Below are 22,142 nucleotides of genomic sequence, written 5' to 3' on the forward strand. Positions count from 1 at the left end.
AGTCTGTATGAACTTGAGTGACATTCCACTCTTAATCCATAGGGTTTAATATGATGTCGGCCCACCCTTTGCAGCTATAACAGCTTCCACTCTTCTGGGAAGGCTTTCCACAAGGTTAAGGAGTGTTTAAGGGAATTTTTGACCATTCTTCCAGAAGCACATTTGTGAGGTCAGACACTGATGCTGGATGAGAAGGCCTGGCTCGCAGTCTCCGCTCTAATTCATCCCAGAGGTGTTCTATCGGGTTGAGGTCAGGACAAGTTCAAGTTCTTCCACACCAAACTCGCTCATCCATGTCTTTATAGACCTTGCTTTGTGCACTGGTGCGCAGTCATGTTGGAACAGGAAGGGGCCAAACTCCCCAAACTGTTCCCACAATGTTGGGAGCATGAAATTGTCCAAAATCTCTTGGTGCTGAAGCATTAAGAGTTCCTTTCACTGGAACTAAGGGGCCGAGCCCAACTCCTGAAAAACAACCCCACACCATAATCCCCCCTCCATCAAACTTTACACTTGGCACAATGCAGTCAGACAAGTACCGTTCTCCTGGCAACCGCCAAACCCAGACTCATCAATCGGATTGCCAGACGGAGAAGCGTGATTCATCAATCCAGAGAACACGTCTCCACTGCTCTAGAGTCCAGTGGCGCTTTACACCACTGCATTCGATGCTTTGCATTGTGCTTGGTGATGTAAGGCTTGAATGCAGCTGCTCGGCCATGGAAACCCATTCCATGAAGCTCTCTACACTGTTCTTGAGCCAATCTGAAGGCCACATGAAGTTTGGAGGTCTGTAGTGATTGACTCTGCAGAAAGTTGTCGACCTATGCACCTCAGCATCCGCTGACCCCACTCTGTCATTTTACGTGGTCGACCACTTTGTGGTTGAGTTGCTGTCGTTCCCAATCGCTTCCACTTTGTTATAACACCACTGACAGTTGACTGTGGAATATTTAGTAGTGAGGAAATTTCACGACTGGACTTGTTGCACAGGTGGCATCCTATCACGGTACCACGCTGGAGTTCACACTGAGCTCCTGAGAGCGACCCATTCTTTCACTAATGTTTGTAGAAGCAGTCTGCAGGCCTAGGTGCTTGGTTTATACACCTGTGGCCATGGAAGTGATTGGTACACCTGAATTCAATGATTTGGATGGGTGAGTGAATACTTCTGGCAATACAGTGTAAGCCAAAAGGAATGACAGATTTCTCATAATGTAGTGGAGTAAAAAGTAAGATATTTGACTTTGAAATGTAGCGGAGTGAAAGTAAAAAGTCACCAAAAATGGAAATACTTCAGTAAAGTACAGATACACAAAAAACTACTTCAGTACAGTAATGAATTACATTTACTTCATTACTGTCCACCACTGGTGTTATTTTCCTTTATTTTTTCATAAGTGCAACAGCATGGAATAGTGGAAAGTACATGTGGTAACAACTCATTTCACACTGCACTTAACCATCACTATGTTTCTTCTTAAGCTTCTTTAGTTTCCCCGAGAAACAGGACGTGTGTGTGTAAACCACAAGAGATGACAGAAACTCGGTTCTGTTTCTCTCCAAAATTGTACCACAGCTCCCAACGTGATTGGCTGAGAAGCCTCTAACCCCAGTTTTAAAACCCCTTTATGTATTCTTCCACTTGCATCCTAGCAGTAGGTGCCAGCCTTTGCAACAGCTAACAGCTGCCAAAATGTAGAGGACGATAGCACGAATTATCTTTTGGATCTGATAATATTAATACCAAGACTAATATCCTAACACAAACACCATTAAAGGTTCTCTTGTGTGCACTATTAGGGGAATTAATTCCTGGTGATCTCTCCAGTGAAAAACAGTATCCTAATACCTAAATTAGAAAGCCTTTGTATTAGGATTAAATAAACGTACATGCACTGTTAGAAATAAAGGTTCTGTGCAGATATACTTTTCATTCAATGTAAAAGTGCCCTCAAAAGGTACAACAGTGGTTTTAAGGTCCAATTGTGTACCTTAAATGTGCTTTTCCCAGGTGAAAAGTACAACCCCATTTCCAAAAAAGTCGGGACGCTGTGCAGAATGTAAACTCTGTGAAAGACTGCGCAACAATAACGTTTCTCAACATAAAACAGCAAAGAACTTTTGCTTTTCATCGTCTACGGTACATAATATGATTAAAAGATTCAGATTCATGACTGAATACCCACAGTGATTTGTATGGTTACTGGAATTGAGTGTAGCAGCACCGCCCCCTCACATTACATCAAGGAAAGAACGCTGCAGTCAGATCAGACTGACACAGCTGCTGGAGAGATGGGGGCTAAAAATTCTCAACCAAGCAAAGCCAGAATAAACCCAACATATGTAAGAATGGACACTTTATTTACTTTATTATAAACTTAGTCTTTTATCTTCGTTTGTGACAGTGCAACAGTGAGATGGTGGTGACCAGTAGAGTGATTCAACGGGCAGCTTTTTAAAGGGCGTCGACAGACTCTAAGATTTAAGTAATTTACTTACAGCATCAGATTTGTCCACAGTTGCGGTAAAGATGACCGAATATCTGAAGAGTTTAATGCCTCTAAAAGCTCCCTTACAAAAAGCTATTACATTAAATGCTTAAACACACGCGGTCTAATGTCTGAGGCATTGTTTACTGTCCTAAGACATATTTTAAAATCTATTCATGGTGGAGGAGTACATGCATGGGAATTTTTTTCAGATTTACCACTATTTTACCATCATCAACATTACCTATTAAACTCAAAAGAGTACATAAAGTAAATAAAATGGCTTTATTTGTGTTGTAGACATCATGACCCTTGGTTCCTATCACCACTGTATCTGAATGGATACATTTGTGAGATGTACCATTTCACAGTATAACACTTTAAATTACTTTACATAGTTTGTATTCTGAATGACTTAGTTTACTGAAATTTTAAAAGGTAATTCAGCCAAATGCAAAATGAGAACGCAATGCTTTGTACTTTAAAATCCTTTTAAATACTTTAAGCTTGTGTGTGATACACTGTGAATTGGTAGGCAGTTTACTGATGTTTTATACTGAACAGTCTTGATCAAATTTTATTTATTGTTGACCAGTTTTAATGACTTTCGCTGCTAAGTACTAAAAGGATTTGATTAAAAGCAGCTAATTAAAGCGTAAACCAACTTTACTTGAAAACATTGTTCTGAAATGTTACACTTAAAATGTATTAAAGGAATGGAGTAAAACCTGAGTAGTAATTTCATCTTTGTTTACTTGAACCCTTGTTATTTTTGTAAATGACACAATATGAATATGTTAATTAAAGCCTCCTTAACCAAAGCCCACAAAAGAACCTTCTGCTATAGATCAGCTCAGTCAAATTCTGTCTTAAGTTTTTTTTCAACTATAGCAGAATTTCTGGTCATTATATTATTATTGTTATCGTTAACCATCGTTCACCACCATCATAACCTTACCTAGCAAGTTAATGACATCAGTGTTGGAGAAATGTATCTATATCAGAGTTCATTTAGTCTTTGTTTCTTTCTGACATGCTTTCTTGCTCAGCAGGCTCCCTTAAAAGCGAACAGCTGTGGACTAATAACTGAGAAAGGCCAGCAAGGTATTCTCATTTTATTTCAACAACAAATAAGATCTTATTACGTTTATAACTCCTATTTGTGATGGATACTTACTTGAACTTGTGCAGGTTGATACACTATAAAATATAACTGCAACAACTATCGTTGTTTTAGGTTTACTAATTTGTTAAAATTACTAATGCAAGTCTAGTAACACACTATTTCTTGTATAATCCTTAGTTACCGAGGTAAATCTAGTTAAGATCAGTTGATTTAGATAAGTCCTACAGACTGAGGAGTCTTGTGCACGAAAAGCTTCCCAGCATTCTTAGCAGTTTTCCCAAGATTTAACTCTCAAATAAAGTATTTGATTCACGTTAACCATACGAATCTAAGATTAAGCAGAAATTGACAAGGTAAGGTATTGCCAGCTCAGTGGAAACCATTAATAATCACTGGGCTGTTTTGGTTAACCTTACTTGCTGCAGTATATATAAGTTGATTAAACTTGAACCTGTTAAGCAGCTTTACTTATTTTTTTCAAGGCAATACATTTGCATGATTTCTTTTGTAACTTTTGTAGATTTTGTAACTTTGATTTATGTCCTTTTTTCATGCATACATATTGTGTATATATTGTCACAGTAAAGTAGTTTACAGTGCCCTGATTTCATGATTGTTTTACTTGTAAGTGGTAGTGGTCAAAAACAGGAATGTGTGGTCTGGTACTTTCCACACATAAGAAAGTTGTTTTGTCCTCTGTTTTCTGTCTTATATTTATATACAGTGGTGTGAAAAAGTGTTTGCCCCTTCCTGATTTCTTATTCTTTTGCATCACCAAACAAATTTAAATATTAGACAAAGATAACACAAGTAAACACAAAATGCACTTTATAAATGAAGGTCTTTATTATTAAGGGAAAAAGAAATCCAAACCTACAGGGCCCTGTGTGAAAAAGTCATTGCCCCCTAAACCTGATAACTGGTTGGGCCACCCTTAGCAGCAACAACTGCAATCAAGCGTTTGTGATAACTGGCAATGAGTCTTTTACAGCGCTGTGGAGGAATTTTGGCCACTCATCTTTGCAGAATTGTTGTAATTCAGCCACATTGGAGGGTTTTCAAGCATGAACTGCCTTTTTAAGGTCGTGCCACAGCATCTCAATCGGATTCAGGTCAGGACTTTGACTAGGCCGCTCCAAAGTCTTCATTTTGTTTTTCTTAAGCCATTCAGAGGTGGACTTGCTGGTGTGTTTTGGATCATGGTCCTGCTGCAGAACCCAAGTGCGCTTCAGCTTGAGGTCACAAACACATGGCCGAACATTCTCCTTCAGGATTTTTTGGCAGACAGCAGAATTCATGGTTCCATTTACCACAGCAAGTCTTCCAGGTCCTGAAGCAGCAAAACAGCCCCAGACCATCACACTACCACCACCATATTTTACTGTTGGTATGATGTTCCTTTTCTGAAATGCTGTGTTACTTCTACGCCAGATGTAATGGGACATACACCTTCCAAAAAGTTCAACTTTTGTCTCGTCAGTCTGCAGAGTATTCTCCCAAAAGTCTTGGGGATCACCAAGATTTTTTCTGGCAAAACTGAGACGAGCCTTTATGTTCTTTTTACTCAGCCGTGGTTTTCGTCTTGGAACTCTGCCATGACTCTTTCTTATGGTGGAGTCATGAACACTGACCTTAACTGAGGCAAGTGAGGCCTGCAGTTCTTTGGATGTTGTTGTGGGGTCTTTTGTGACCTCTTGGATGAGTCTTCGCTGCGCGCTTGGGGTAATTTTAGTCGGTCGGCCACTCCTGGGAAGGTTCACCACTGTTCCATGTTTTTGCCATTTGTGGATAATGGCTCTCACTGTGGTTCGCTGGAGTCCCAAAGCTTTAGAAATGGCTTTATAACCTTTTCCAGACTGATAGATCTCAATTACTTTGTTTCTCATTTGTTCCTGAATTTCTTTGGATCACAGCACGATGTCTAGCTTTTGAGGATCTTTTGGTCTACTTCACTTTGTCAGGCAGGTCCTAATTAAGTGATTTCTTGATTGAGAACAGGTGTGGCAGTAATCAGGCCTGGGTGTGGCTAGGGAAATTGAACTCAGCTTTCCAAAGATGTGATAAACCACAGTTAATTTATGTTTAAGTGGATTTCTTTTTCCCTTAATAATAAAGACCTTCATTTATAAACTACATACATCATCTAAACTGCTTATCCTTCTGGGTCGCGGTGGGGGCTGGAGCCTATCCCAGCTGTCATTGGTCGGAAGGCAGGATATGTATGTATGTATGTATGTATTTATAAACTGCATTTTGTGTTTACTTGTGTTATCTTTGTCTAATATTTAAATTTGTTTGGTGATGTGAAACATTCAAGGACCACAGGTGTTTTCAAATTATTTCAAAAACTGAAAAACATCAAAAATGAAGATACTAAGTTTTTTCCCGACAGCAGCGATATATATATACTTTATTTTACTTACATTATTTCTGCTTTTTTCTTTTGCCCAAGTTCCTCTGAAGAGTGTGGAGGTGGAGGTGCAGGTGAAGGGGCATGTTGCCACGGTAACGTCCACCCTGCAGTATGTGAATGAGGAGGAACTTCCATTGGAGGCCCTGTTTGTGTTCCCGTTACCTGCAGAAGCAGCTCTCTGTCACTTCAGTGCCAAGATCGCCGACCAGGAGGTGGTGGCCGAGGTGCAGGAGAAACAGAAGGTGGGCGATCTTTTGTGCCTAACTCATGTCATCCCAGTCTCAGCTGAATAATATTTCAATAAATAAAGTGCAAGATCTCATGGTTTTCTTATACAGCTCTACTCTCTATCACACTCTTTCAGCAGACTGTTAGTGTACAATGAGAATGAGAGCTGATTTTAATCTCCACTGTTCTCCTAAGACATTGATCAGCCTCTCTTTTGTCTAAGAGATTAATTATGTTTTAATAATTAACTTCTCTTTAAAGGTTTTGTATGGTTAAATAGACTATCTGGTATGGTTATGTTTGGGTATAGTCTGGTATGGTGATATAGATTTTTGTTATATAAATATATGTGTCCGATGTGTTGGCATAGCTCAGCGTTCACATTTTTTTCACTGAAACACAGGCTGTCTCAGTACATCTGAAAAAAATGTTAAATAGCAGCTTAGAATAGCATAGATTTTTTTCTTCATATGTGACACAGATGTGTGTCTTTGTGTCAGTGTGAACAGATGAACACACTGAATATGACATTTTCAATTCCAATTTGAGACGCTTACTTTTGTGGTACTGAAATCTGATCCGTATCCGATCTGCGGCAATGCAGCTCAGTCTGAACAACCAGACCGGAATTCATGCGTTTTTTACGTCAATCCAACTCGACATTCGTCATCATTTCGCATTGCTGAGACTCATAAACATTTGAGGTGATATTTCTGTTAAAAAATGATTAGAGACTCATCCAAAACCCTCCGTATTCAGAAATGTCCAAACGTGGCTGTAGGAGAACGAGGCTGCAGCATCAAAGAACAGTGAAAAGTCTGAAAGCAACATTTAAAGAATCCGAGGACGCGATGCAAAGAAGTCCGCGCCCTTTTTATGGCTTGAACACATTCTGGGTGATGAGCCCACCTGTCAGTCAGTGAAGCTTCATGATGGCTCCTGTGATGCTGGTGAAGATGAAGCTGATCCTCCAGGAGCGACTGGCGTTCGTTGGCAGTCGTGATTGTTTACCTCTGGATGAGCCATGTGAAGCAGCGTCAAGCTCATACAGATCACGTTTAAAAGACAGTGTGAACAGCCAAACAAAAAAATCGGATTTGGTGAGAAAATCAGATTTGGGCCACTTTTACCTGCTGTGTGAACGTAGCCTTAGTTTTGTACGTCACAAATGAATTTGAACCTATCACAGACCAATGTACTAACATATGCTAATGAGTGGATGTGCGATGAGAGCTGCAGGAGGTGGCAAGAGGCCAGCACCGGAGCCACAAGCACTGACGAGAGCTGTGAGAAGTGGCCTGAGCCTGCACTGCTGATGCTAAACCAGGGTCAGCTGGCTTTCGTGAAGGATAACATGTGTACTTGATCTGAGAATGAGAGAGAACTTGATGCTTTTCCATCTGTTGCCTCAGCCCTCATGTCCTACAGCAGCAGCAAACGTGTGGTTCAGCAGCCACACTGTTAGACATGAGCACAACAAGCTAGTGTTAGCTTAGCAAGAAGGCCTAAACAGCTTTGCACACACCCGCACAGTCTCATTTTGGCTCAGTGAAGCCTCAGTCATGCAGGTTTAGAGAATAAAGATAACCTGTGTTTTTGTTTGTGAAGCTGTTAGCTTAAGCTAGTCTTAATCAATATCCTTGTTAGCCACCGGGTCTAATGTTAGCTTAGACAGGAGCTAAACCACCACTCACTGATGCTGCACTGAATCAAGTTTAGAGGATAAAACCTCAAATCTGAGCGAGTGAAATTCTTTGACTGGTGCTAACATGACAAAAGTCTGTATATTGCTTTGTTGTTATGGCCATAGAGGTGATATTTGTATAAAATGTATTATCATCCCAGATAGCAAGAGGATAGTGGGCCACTGTTTTGACCACTGGCAGCAAAGCTGGCAGCCCACTGGGTTTTTGCTCAGCATTTTACGGGCGGCCCATGCGGTGATTAAGCAGAGTGTGAGATATAATGACACTTTTTTATCACTCATCGTCTAATTTATTTATTTTTTCCTTCATTTCTTTCTTTTGTTATCCTTAAATTAGTTTAGTAAATACTTTCAACTTAGCACATTGTCAGCAAAAACACTTTCAACAAAATCTTTTTAGATTTATTGTCACACATCCCTCAGGCTCAGAGGCCTCTAGGGACTCCAATTCCCAGAATCCCCACGGGGATCACATGGTCCTCAGTCCTCCTTCTTGCTCCAATCACTGCTCTCTGTCGCCTGAGTATTAACTGGTTACACCTGTTCTGACATAATTAGTTTAGTATAAGGCCCGGGCTTTTAGTCTAGTTCGTTGTGAGGTATTGCTTCTTGTTCAAGAGCCACTGAGCGGGTTTTTATATTGTGATTCTTCCGGTTTTTGACTCTGTTTTGACTTTTATCTTTGCCCATTGGACTTTGATTGCCTTGTTATGTTTGTCTTTTTGTGTCTTTTGACTTTGCTGGATTCGACCATTGCCTGTTTTTTGACCACGGCTTCGGATTACGATTCAAACATTAAAGACTCACTCTCTTTTTTTAACCGTGAGCGTCTGCGTTATTCTGCCTCCTGACATTTATATATTTTTGTCTCAGTTGTTTGTAATATTAGTCTTTTCTTGCTTATTTTCCAAAATGAAAGGCTACATTTAAAATCAGGTTTTTTTTTTTTTGGAGATTGCTAGATTTTGCATGCAGGACAATAATCTGGGTGGACCGAGGGTGGAGTAGTGACATTCAATGGGATGCCAACCATACCAAGCCAGTGGACCAAAATACTCTTGCTATCTGGAATATTGAAGAGTTCACATTATTCAGTTGAAAACACAGGCTTTCTCGGTACAACCGGAAGAAGTGATCATGATCCAGCATACAAAAAGATGCTGATGACAGCGTGTGCCAGGTGCCAGTAAGAGCTGCAAGAGACCGTGTGAAGCCAGTGCAGACAAAGGTTGTGGGAAGTTGCATGAACAGCTTTACACACAACCACACAGTTTCATTCTGGCTCACTGAAGCATCACTGACGCAAGCTGAGAGAATAAACGCTCAAATCTGAGCAAATAAACCAGTTGTAACGAGGCAGAATAACTCAGACGCTCGCGGTTTAAAAAAGGAGAGTGAGGCTTTAATGTTTGAGTCGTAATCCAAAAACATGGTCAGAGAACAGGCAAAGGTCGAATCCAACAAAGATAAGAGACACAAAAAGACAAACATAACAAGGCAAACAAAGTCCAAAGGGCAAAGGCAAAAAACAGCAAAAGTCAAAACAACAAAACAGAGTCTGAACCGGAAAAATCACAATAATCAGAATAATAACGCTCAGTAGCTCTTGGAACAAGTAGCAATACCTCGCACTGAACTAGAAATGGTGGTAGTAAGGTGGTGTTTACAATTTGCAGAATCATGGATTTTCATAAGTCTTCACACCCTTAATGACTGTTGTGTTTTAATTTATGTCTTTAGGGGTATTTAAAATTCATAAGTAAGTGTTTGTGTACTAAGCCCCACAGAAGCTGCATTGATTACAGATTACCTTGCCTTACTTGCTACCTTAGCTTTCTCATATTAATATTTACATCATACATTTTGCGTTTTCCATTGGTCAGGCACGTGAGGACTATGATGATGCGATAAGTTCGGGGCAACGGGCATTTCTATTGGAGGAGAGCGATGCAAGCCCAGATATTTTCCGGCTGGCTGTGGGGAACCTGCCTCCTAAAGAAAGTGCTGCTGTGACTCTCATCTACGTCATTGAGCTGGCTGTGCAGGCGGATGATGGTCTGCGCTTCTGTCTGCCAGCAGTGCTCAACCCACGATATGCACCCAGCAACTTCGGCAAACTGATAATACTTATGACCAGTTTTCTGTGTGTTTCAATGGAAGTGACCACTCTGATCTTTTTGTTTCCAGTCCTCTTTGCTTTGTCCTGTTTAATGTGGTTGTTTTCATTCATCTCTCTCTCTCTCTCTCAGATGCAAGTAATGTGCCCGAGGTGGCATCTGTTCCTGCAAGTAAGGTGTCTTATACTCTGTCCCTTAGTGTCCACATCATCTCTCCCATCCCCATTTCTAAAGTAGAGTCCAGCTGCTCTCTGGAACCACTGATCTACCTCAACACAGCTCAGACTCAGGCAAAGGTGAGTGTGCACTGAAAAAAAGGAAGGAAAAACACCCATCTGGGTTAGCAGATGATTCAGAGCGTTAAGACACTCCAATTTTCTGGATGCAGGTAAGTCTCTCTCCAGGACACAAGTTCGACAGGGATGTGGAGATATTGCTTTATTACCAGGATGCCCATCAGCCCACTGCCATAGTGGAGGCAGGACTTCCGAACGCCAAACCAGGTAGGAGTTTTTAGCTCATCCTTTTAGTTGATGTAAGTGCAGATATATTGTTACGACCCAGTCTAGGGTCAGGCTGTAACAGAGAGTGAGAGTGGGCTCTCTCCCCAGACCAGCTGCCAGAACAGACACCGGACACCATTTAAACCAGAAAATGACAGGTTTTTCTTCTTCAAAGCTCAGACAAGTTGAGGTGATGGCTTCAGGGACGAGCACTCACCAAAATAACAAACAAAACAACTAATGATTTCACTCTTAACTCAACTGAAATCAAAAGAAACAAAAGACATATAGGCTACCCTAACTCCCTACCTTAACCAGGAGAAAAGGTAACCAAAACAACATGGCACCTGTCCCCTACTTTCCCCAAGGTGTTCTTCCAGGTCGAGTCAAAGGGGAAAGAGCCCTGAACGTCTGTCAAGACGGTGGCTCAGCGACCTCTTATACCTTTGTGCGCCCCCATCTGGCCAATCATGTACCTGCACATAAGGGTACACAACAGGGAAAACACAAAATGCCAGCAGAAGGCACATAAAAGGTATATTACGACCAGGGGTCGTAACAATATATATATATATATGTATATATATATATATATATATATATATATATATATATATATATATATATATATATATATAGGCCCATATCCTACAGTTTTTGCCATTCTATGTCCAAAAAAATACATTTTTACATAACCATTTTCCAATCTCTCTTCATCCCTTAGCATTTTTTTCTTACTGTGCCTTTAAGACTGATATATGTAAATAAGCTTTGTTCTGATGGGCTGACTTGTGTTGTGCCTCATGCAAAAAGCAGTTTAGTCTGAACTAACTTCAGCATGCAAGCTACCTTTGGCAAGCTAAACTGCCACAGGCTGAATAAGCACATCTATGTAAATGTGTTGGTTTTTGTGTCATCACAGGCTGTTTTTGGGGCTTAGCTTCCATATATGAACTGTACGGACTGAGGAGTGAATGGTTTTAAAATGTTAGTGATGTTTATATACATCAAACTCTTTTATTTAAAAAAAAGTGTGGAAAATTCCGTTTTCCGTTATATGGGCCCTTAAAATGTGCACCAATGCGATCAGGAAACATTGTACTAACCAAAATCGTATCATTTTAGTATGTTTCATTGAGTGAAAACAGCTTTGTCACCTTCGCTCCTGGCTGCATGTACATGAATGTCAGCAGACAGTTTTGGACCTGGTGTAAAATAATCGCTTTTTAGTTATCTCAGTTTGTTTACACTGAAAATGTTGACGCAGTATATTAGCACCAGTGAGGTATCTGGCAGTATTCTAAAGTTTTCTGCCGCACTGCGAGGCTACAAGGCATGTCGGCTGATGATGGAGTAACGTGCACACACGTGCACACACACGCACACACACACACACACACACACACACACACACAGAGTCTTTCTGTAGGTAGGTACACTGATATACAGGTTGATTTTAACAATAGACTTCCTGAAGTTGCCTTTGTCGTGACAGTGTAAGGAAAGCAGGAACAATGGGGATGCTAATATGCTAGCCTGCTAACCAGCGCTTTGCCTCATCTACATCTTAAAAAAGCAAAAAACATGTATTATATTCTATACTATACAACAGTTAGTTCCGACCACGCAAGCTGATTGGTTGAGAGGCGTTCTAACTGTGCTGTTATTTCACCATAACATCACAGGTTTTTCACAAACGCTGTATCACTCCGCTGAGATGCCGTTGCTAAGCAATGACATTGACAGCTGTAGGAGACGCTCAAGTCATTTGAACGTTTTTACTACCTACTTTGCCACAAACAGAAAATGGACACTTTTAAGATCACATTTGACCGACAGCCGATTTGGTCAGACTCTGAAGATGAGACGACACTAAATTCCCAAACTGTCATCACCACTGAGCAGCTTTTCAGTCGGCAGCTGTGACAGAAGAACAGCTAAACAACCTGGAATCAGCCAGAAATGAACCCAGTACCATTCGCCAAACAAGTAGTCTGACCAAATCAGACTGAGCCATAAAAACCAAAAAAGCTGCTCAGTGCTGATGACAGTTTGCGGAATTTAGTGTAAGGAGCTGGAGAATGAACTGCTAGCTGTGCAGTGAGTGGGCGGAGCTCGTTACTCTGACGTAGAAACAAGCTGCTTGTTAAGGAACTATAATTCGGTGAAGTAACTGTGAATATTAAAACATATTAAACGCCGCGTTCACGGCCCAGTTTATTAATTTATTACTTTATTTATTTACCTGTGGTATAAAAGCAATAGAACACTCAAGAAGTGTGTTATCGCCAATAACATCACAGCTGTGATGATCTACGGTGACCAAATCAATTAAATATGTCCTGCCCACAGTTATTTCCTGCCCAAGTATCCTGTTTCACTGGGAAATACTTCATACTAAAGAAGAAAAAAATATTATAATTTAGTCTATAATTAGTCTTTTTGAACTTTAATTTCTAACTCTGCATAATTCACAAATTAACTTCATAATGTTTTACAAATCATATAGTAGTTATGAAATAATAAAGCTTAAAATTGATATCTACAGATTTAGCCTAGATTTTAAAGAGTTTAACAAGTGCTTAGTGAAACGACTCCAATTTCCTTTTCTCCTACGTCCATATTTCAGTTCAGCACAAATCTGAACCATTTAACAAGTTTAGTTTTGACTGCAAACCAAAAACCTTTTTCTTTTACACAAAACCAGGTAAGTGAAAGCACTAGTTTGATCTGATACAGGTTTTACCCCATTATCCACACACCATACCTCCATTCAAGAAGCTCCAAGATGCCAGTGCTTATAGAGGAGAGGAGGGAGAATGAGCAGACAGAGAGGCAATATAGGGACACAACTGTACATACTCTATTAATCTCCTAATGGACTGCCTTCAAAAACATTCTCTTTTCCAGGTTCTCTGATGGGCGACTCGGTGGCCATGCTTAGTCTGTACCCAGAGTTCCCTCCAGAGGTGGCATCTTCGTTTGGGAAACGTGGAGAGTTCATTTTTGTAATGGATCAGTCTGGTAGCATGAGCGGGTCTTCCATCAGGAGCGCCCGGGTAAAGCTTTCCATTACTTTAAAACCATGCATTAAACATGAAAAACATAAAACATAAAATTTTTTAACATAAAAAAAAAAAATTAAAGGGTCATTCTTGAGAAATCGCCAATCTAGAGAAACCTCAGAGTCTCAAATGGAATGGAAAACTGGAAAATTATAGATGATTCAGTCATTGAGATGTAAACAAAGTTATTCAGCGTAGTTTGATGTGAAATAGTGCATTCTAGAGAAATTTACCAACTCAGTTTTCTGTACTTTTTTGCAATGTTGATTAGTTAAGTAGTAAATATTTTTATAAATAGTTAAATAGTTAGTAAATAGTTAATAAATTGTTAATAAGTTATAAATAGTTACATGTAAAAAATGACACAGCAGCACTGCTGTGTCTGATCCACTCATACCAGCACAACACACACTAACACACCACCACCACGTCTCTCTTAGAAACATATGTCTTATTGATCCATCTTGTAGATGTAGAGTCAGAGACGATAGCTCATCTGCTGCTGCACAGTTTGTGTTGGTCATCCTCTAGTCCTTCATCAGTGGCCACTGGACGCTGTTGGCTGGATATTTTTGGTTGGTGGACTATTCTCAGTCCAGCAGTGACACTGAGGTGTTTAAAAACTCCAGCAGCACTGCTGTGTCTGATCCACTCACACCAGCACAACACACACTAACACACCACCACCACGTCAGTGTTACTGCAGTGCTGAGAATGATCCACCACCCAAATAGTATCTGCTCTGTGAGGGTCCATGGGGGTCCTGACCACTGAAGAACAGGGTAAAAGGGGGCTAACAAAGTATGCAGAGAAACAGATGGACTACAGTCTGTAACTGTAGAACTACAAAGTGCACCTATATAGTAAGTGGAGCTGATAAAATGGACAATAAGCATAGAAACAAGTAATGTTATGCCTGATCGGTGTACATTAGGTAGATATATCTAATATAGTGGCCAGTCAGTATAGATATGTGTAGGTAAGTGAGATTAGTGATCGACTGCTGGAAACCCACTCTTCTTAAGTGCCTATTTTCTTCCCTTGAGATGCTGAAGTTGCTGTTATTGACCTCTTTGTTTCTTAACAGGAAACTCTTCTCCTGCTGCTGAAGAGTCTTCCACTGGGCTGCTACTTCAACATCTACGGCTTTGGCTCTGACTTCCGGTCCTTTTTCCTGTGAGTTCCCTGTGATCACATAGGTCATCATGATCATGAACAGGGCATTAACAAATTTATTTTGATAACTGACGAGGCTTGACCACACTGATTCATTAGTTCATTCAATTCTTTGTTTTCATTCCAGTAAGAGTGTGGAATACACTCAGAAGACGATGGAGGAGGCGATGAAGAAAGTGGAGGCTATGGAGGCGGACATGGGTGGTACCGAGATTCTGAAACCACTGCAGCACATCTATGGTCAAGATTGCCTTCCAGATGATCCCAGACAGGTACGGTGCTCCTCATTCCAAGAAGAACACAGAAATGCATGATCTGAGCTTAAATAAATGGGTCATTATACAGAAACGTCCATTTTTGTGTCCCCAGTGTTTACAGATATATTACACTGAAAAAATGTTAGGGTTGCAATTTATTTACATTTTTAAAATAAAACAATGTTACTTTAACAATTACATCTTCTTCAGTCATCAATTTAGCAATATTGGTTTTTAAATCAATTATCTAGAATTCCAAGCACCACAGAAGAGCTCATCCCCACAGTCATGTGTAAAGGCTGAGGCCATATTTTGAGAAAAAAAAACAAAACATATTTTTCTGCAATTTTAACTACAATAATCTATACACGACTATGGAATGTATAAATCAAATGACATAAAGAAAACAAATGGCAAATAAATATTATAAAATATATAATGAAAGTTGTGGTCCCCAGGAGTCGTGTCACTGGTGTTACTGTGTAACAAAAAATCTCTTATTTTGAAATAAAAGTCACACTGATGACATCACTCAACTTCCTTTTACCTGTTTTCTGAGGATCTATGAAGAAAAGCACATGGTGAGTCCACTGTGTCTTTCAGCTTTCAGAGATTTTCCCATTTAGCTCATGATTTCATATGAAGCTTTTAGCTGAAGTCACTGGTGTGACCGACTTTATTCTGAGGTAACTGTGAAAAAATAGAATACAAATAGATTAAATTCCATATTTTAGTAGATATTCCATGATTGACAACATGTGGTTTGATGCTCTGTAGCAGCCATTTTGTAAAATGCATTGTTCATTAAAAATGTCTCTGGTGTTATTTTTCCTAGGTGTAACACCAATGAGGATCAGTAACACCAGTGACACCTATGGACAGATAGAAAAGCAGGCATTTCTGTAGAATGACCCGAATTTTACGTCTTGATCTCCAAAAGAGGAGGAGGGTTGGAGGTTTTTTTTGTGCTCACCATATAAAGTTTTCATTCTCTCTTACAAGGTGTTTGTTTTCACTGATGGAGGAGTCTGCAACACCAAAGACATCCTGGACCTGGTCAGAACTCACTCTAGATCCCACAGGTCAGTTTATTCACTCATGCACACATGACACCACAGTCTGTTGTTTTGTGGAGATAGTCATGTTGGTTCATTTTTTTTTAGGTGCTTCACCTTCGGCATTGGTCAGGGAGCCAGCACTGCACTGATCACTGGAATGGCCAGAGAAGGACGTGGCTTTGCCCAGTTCATCACAAGCAATGACCGACTGCAGCTCAAAGTAAGACTGGGCGTGGCTCTGTGTGCTTACACTGTTAGTAGAATATAAACAAAGACAAGCGCAGAGTGAAGATCATCTGTCCTTCTTTCTCTATAATTCTGATCCGTCTCCTCTTTTCTGCAGGTGATGCAGTCCCTCAGCCTCGCCCTGCAGCCCTCTGTTGTTGACATCTCTGTGAAATGGACCCTTCCAGAGGGCGTGTCCGTCACTGCTTTGTCTCCTCCCCTCAATGTTCTCTTTCAGGGTCAGAGGGCACTGCTGTACGCCCAGCTCACAGGAGAGGTGAGAAAGCTCTGCCTATTAATATCACTACAAAGCGATCAGCCACTTCATTTTGACCACCTCCTTGTTTCTACACTCATTGTCCATTTTATCAGCTCCACTTACTATATAGGTGCACTTTGTAGTTCTGCAGTTACAGACTGTAGTCCATCTGTTTCTCTGCATACTTTGTTAGCCCCCTTTTACCCTGTTTTTCTATGGTTTGGACCCCAGCAGGACCACCACAGAGCAGGTCTTATTTGGGTGGTGGGTCATCCTCAGCACTGCAGTGACACTAATGTGGAAGTGTGTGTTGTGCTGGTATGAGTGGATCGGACACATAACACAAATAATACCTGCTCCCTGGTGGTCCTGTGGCACCTGTGCTGGACCAACAAACTAAAGCACCTACAGTTTGCCAGACATTACTGTAACTTTCACTGGGACAGTGTTCTTTGGTCAGATAGGACCAAAATAAACTTTTTGACAACAAACGCCAGAGGTGAGTTCGGCGTAGACACAAAGAGAGCCATGCAGAAAAATACCCCATCCCCACTGTGAAGTTATGGTGGTGGATCTGTGATACTGTTGGGCTGTTTTTCTTCCAAAGGCCCTGAACAACTTGTTTGGATAAAGGGAAGTACCAGCAGAAATAAAATCATAACCTGACTGCCTCAGCCAGGCAGCTTAAGCTGGGCTGTGGTTGAAACTTCCAGCAGGATAATGATCCAAAACACGCCTCAAAATCAACACAAAAGTGGTTCACTGACCACAGAATCAAGGTTTTACCATGGCCATCCCAGACCCTGACCTAAACCACTTAGGAAACCTGTGGGATGAGCTGAAGAGGAAAGTCCAGTGTAGACCTCGGAATCTGAAGGATCTGGAGAGGTTCTGTGTGGAGGAGTGGTCTCAGATTTCTTACCATGTGTTCTTCAGTCTTTAAGTATTATAGGAGAAAACTTAGAGCTCTTATTTTTACAAAGGGAGGCTGTACAAAGAAGGGGTGCCAACAACTGTGGCACACACAGATTTTAAAAATAAAAAATATTTAAAGATTTAGTTTTTTTTTCCTTTAATCTTTGCACTTCAAATAAAGGTTGCATTGTTCTTAACATTTTGAATGAAAGTTAAAAAGGATCAGCAATAAAGAATGTTTTTACAGTCTGTTTTGCTCATGTTTACCAAGGGTACCTATAATTGTGGGTGGCATTGTATGTAAATCACAGCAAATAAATTAAAATTGTGCAAAAATTCCATATTTAAGGTTGTTGCCTGTATGGAATGTGTTAACATATTTTCACTTATAAAATCAACAAAACATTTTAAAATGTGGAAAATGGTCAAAATAAAAACTTGTATGAGTCTGTAATTTAAATAGATGTGGAAAATTGATCAGGGGTATACAAACCAAACAAACAATAAAATAAATAATAAATGAATGAATGAATGAATAAATAAATAAATAAATAAATAAATATTGTGTAATAATAAAATAGTTTTTTATTCTGTCTAATTTTCTCAGAGCACTGGGAATGATGAAGGAACTGTGACTGTGCATTATAGTCTTGCAGAGCAACCAGTGACAAACCAGCTTAACTTCTGCCTTAAACCTGCTGAGGACACAGGGTAACACATAAACAAACACACACACACACACACACACACACACACACACACACACACCAAAGGAAATGGACCAAAATGAAAAAAAGTCTGGTTCCACTGACTTACATTAAAAATAAAATAGTTTTTTCTTTCTCCTGTAAAGTTACGATATTGGAGACACAAGGTTTTCTTCCGACAGCAGTGATATATAAGACAAAGCCTTTTTGACCAAAAACTGTCATTTTAATTGCTGATACTTTGTGAAGGCTGGGGATTCACAGGCTGGCCGCTCGATCCTTGATCCAATCTCTGGAAATGGAGGAGAGAGAAAAGAAGAATGAGAACTTAAGAGAAAAGGTGGTGGAGCTCAGCATGCAGGCAGGAGTGAGCAGCTCTTTCACTGCTTTTCTCGCCGTCCACAAGGGGAGTGGACAGCCGGTACAAGGACCACTGGTGAGAAGGACAGTGCCAGTACCAAGGCGACAAGAAGTTGGTAATATAACTCTAGTTTTATTATTTTTTTATTATAAAACTCACATGCTGCACAGCATAAAGAAACAGACAAAATCCACAGGAATGCAGTCACATATTGCATGTAACTACATTTTTCACAGTACAGTACAGGAAATATTGAATGAACATTGATATATATTGAATAAATGTTGATATATAATGAATGGACATTGATATATATTAAATGGATGTTGATAATCTCAATGTTCATTCCATATATATCTAAACAACCAAAACTGAGCTTTGGAGGTGCGAAAAAATATCGCTACAGATTTAGTTGAAAAACTAAGAGAAAGTCTCCCAAAAATCAATGAAATGTAATATAAGCAAAGGATGGACACAAAATACTGAAACATTTCATAATATATTTATTTGGTGAGGCGGCTGTGTAATTTTCTGTTAAATATGTTTATTTCTATACTACTTTATTTCTATACTCAAAAAAATGAATAACTTGTAATTAATGGCTGCGCAGTATGTACAGTTTAGATGATGAAATATAAAGACACAGGCCGATTGACTTGCTACCTATAGGGTACAAATTCAACGTAGCTAATGCTACTTTATTAAACTTCACGCTAGTGTTACCATTTGTGGGTATATGTTCATGTTTGTTTTCTATGTTTTTCTACCCTAAAATTTAGCTGGGTCCACTGGAGTTACATATGGCATTCTTTTAATAACGTTTTTTTTTTTTCTGTACAGGAGGTAGCAACAGACCTCTTAAATTGTAAGTTTACAATTCAGACCTTTACACGTCACAAGATAAATTAGGCCTACATGCAAATCCATTCAATACTAATGACAGTACCATTGAGCAGCCAGTTATAGGGTTTATTTTGTCCATACCTGTCGTGTTGTTTCTCAGTACTCAGTATACAGTGCTCATCAGCCTCCTCCTCTTGTTTCTCCCACTTCTTGAAAATGATCCAGGGGAAGTCTACCTGAGCACTGGTATGGTGCATTACCCCCAAAAGATTGTGCATCACTACCAAGTAAGGATTTTTTAAACAGGAACACAGAGAGGAGTGTCCTCTAAATACAGCTGTATTTGACTGTATGCAAGTTTGATGAATAAAGGCACCAGGGTAGATTCTCTTAAGTATTGTAAGTTCATGTATTAAACTTAGTTAAAGTTATATAAAATATTTTGTGAAAATATAAAATATTTTGTATGTTTTGATCCTCCCAAAATGTGCAGGTGATCGGGACTGCGGTAGCAGTTCAGTTAAATCTGATACTATATTACTAACTTTTCTCCATCTTTCCAGAAGAGTACATGAAATATATTGTTCTTTGTGGCTATTTTTCCTAATACCCTTTCCTTATTTGTGCAGGAGTTGAATACCAAACTCTTGGAGGGTAAGTTTAAAATGCATACGTTTGTATACATTGTACAGAGCATTACATTTATTTCAGTCCAACACTGAAAACATCCAAACAAATCAAAATAAAACAGCCTATAAAGTACACTGTAAAAATAGAAAAAAATCTGTTAAATTACAGTACATATTCTGTGTCAATACAGGACAATTTCTTCACCTCATATTCAGAACTTTCCATACTTTCACTGTTTTATTCGAAAACAATTGACTGCCTACTGAGAGACCAGTTAGCAACTGCTAAGCTTAAAGTCACAATGTAACACGGCAGACTGACGCAGACGCTCACGGGTAAAAGTAGAATGAGAGCCTTGACTGATGAAAACGCCATCCAAAATCAAAGTGAACATGATCAGTACTCTGGAGAGTTAGAGCACTGATTGGAGCGCGAGAGTGAGGTAGGAATCACGTGATCCCCCAGGGGGTACTGGGAGATGGAGTCCAAAGAGACCTCAGAGCCGAAAGGAGTCGTGACACACAAGGTGTTTACTTTTATAACAGCAAGACATGCTATACTGGTAAATTTGAACATAAAACACCATCATGGTGAAGAAAATAAAAACATGTTAAATGTATTCAAACCTACACTTTAACATGGAGATAATATGTTGCAACAGAAAAACGTTTTCTGTGAAGAGATCTGATAAGAAAATGAGAAGTTATTACATCAAAGAACCTCAAAGAATTCTGGGTAACCATGCCCTCAGTGCTAAAATAAAAGCCGATTACATGAAATGCAATCTCTATCATTACAAATGAAAAAAAAAAACAGATTCATTACAGTTAAATGTTTATTTATTTTCTCATTTTGCCCCTGCATATATATATATATATATATAAATTTGCTGATGTATCTTGCTGTTTGTCACACACCTGAATTGCTTTCATGTATAGTTTATGGGCAAAACAAACACTTCTGAAGCCTCCCTCTGCTTCTCTTTTTGAAAATTTCCCAGGGCAAGAGGAGTTCGAGATCAATATGAACCAGTAGGATCATTATCATGGGGTAAGATACAAATTTTTTTTTCAGCAACCCACAGAGAGTGTCCTTTAATTAGAACCTCATTTCCAAAAAAAGTTAGGTTGCTGTGCAAATTGAAAATAAAAACAGAATGCAATGATGGGCAAATCAATTAAACTTTATATTTACTTGAAAATAGTACAATGACAACATATCAAATGTTGAAACTGAGAAATGTCCCATTTTGAGTTTGATACAATTCCAGTTCCTTTACCAGTTGTAAAAGACTGATAAAGCTGTGCAATGCTAAAAAAACACACCTGGCGGAAGTATTCCACAACTAATTAGGTTAATTAGCAACAGGACAGTGATATAGTAAAGATGAGGGAAGAGTCTGTCACTCTGAAAGACTGTGCAGACAAATAGTGCAACAATTCAAGAACATGTTTCTCGATGTAAAATAGCACTGCATGGGCTCAGAAACACTTCCGAAAAACCTCTGTCTGTGAAAACAGTTCATCGCTGCATCCACAAATAAGTTAAAGCTCTACAATGCAAAGATGAGACCATATATAAACAGGATCCAGAAACGCCACCGCCTTCTCTGGGCCCAAGTTCATTTAAGATGGAATGAGGCGAAGTGGAAAAGTGTCCTGTGATCCCCCCCCCAACCCCCCGCCCCCATCCCCCGCCCCCATCCCCCATCCCCCAATAAGTTATTTCTCTTTTAATTTGTGCAGGAGTTGAATACCAATCTCTTCGAGGGTAAGTTTAAAATGCATACTTTTGTATACATTGTATAGAGCATTACATTTATTTCAGTCCAACACTGAAAACATCCAAACAAATCAAAATAAAACAGCCTATAAAGTACCCTGTAAAAAATGCGTAAAAAATGAAAGATATATTGAAGAAAATGCTGGTACATTTTCCATAAAATGATCAATCCCGTCACTCCTTTAACAGAAAAAATCTGTTAAATTACAGTACATATTCTGTGTCAATACAGGACAATTTCTTCACCTCATATACAGAACTTTTCATACTTTCACTGTTT

At 39.5% G+C, this 22,142-nt stretch overlaps 1 protein-coding gene across 1 annotated transcript in view; it reads left to right on the forward strand.

The window, feature by feature from the left end:
- The first annotated feature begins 2,288 nt into the window (after window positions 1-2,288).
- The window catches only part of LOC118818133 (von Willebrand factor A domain-containing protein 5A-like), a 29,891-nt gene continuing 10,037 nt past the window's right edge, over window positions 2,289-22,142 (forward strand). Inside the window, exons 1-17 of the mRNA XM_036585281.1 lie at window positions 2,289-2,346; window positions 3,542-3,596; window positions 6,071-6,273; window positions 9,848-10,076; window positions 10,214-10,377; window positions 10,470-10,584; window positions 13,495-13,643; window positions 14,737-14,825; window positions 14,953-15,097; window positions 16,085-16,164; window positions 16,246-16,360; window positions 16,484-16,642; window positions 18,147-18,250; window positions 18,496-18,722; window positions 20,080-20,104; window positions 21,081-21,130; window positions 21,826-21,850. Of these exons, the coding sequence (XP_036441174.1) occupies window positions 2,296-2,346; window positions 3,542-3,596; window positions 6,071-6,273; window positions 9,848-10,076; window positions 10,214-10,377; window positions 10,470-10,584; window positions 13,495-13,643; window positions 14,737-14,825; window positions 14,953-15,097; window positions 16,085-16,164; window positions 16,246-16,360; window positions 16,484-16,642; window positions 18,147-18,250; window positions 18,496-18,722; window positions 20,080-20,104; window positions 21,081-21,130; window positions 21,826-21,850 (1,985 nt within the window). The 5' untranslated portion in view covers window positions 2,289-2,295. The remainder of the gene's footprint in view (window positions 2,347-3,541; window positions 3,597-6,070; window positions 6,274-9,847; window positions 10,077-10,213; window positions 10,378-10,469; window positions 10,585-13,494; window positions 13,644-14,736; window positions 14,826-14,952; window positions 15,098-16,084; window positions 16,165-16,245; window positions 16,361-16,483; window positions 16,643-18,146; window positions 18,251-18,495; window positions 18,723-20,079; window positions 20,105-21,080; window positions 21,131-21,825; window positions 21,851-22,142) is intronic.

The sequence above is a fragment of the Colossoma macropomum genome, unplaced genomic scaffold (assembly GCF_904425465.1).
Source record: "Colossoma macropomum unplaced genomic scaffold, Colossoma_macropomum, whole genome shotgun sequence".
Lineage (NCBI taxonomy): Eukaryota > Metazoa > Chordata > Actinopteri > Characiformes > Serrasalmidae > Colossoma > Colossoma macropomum.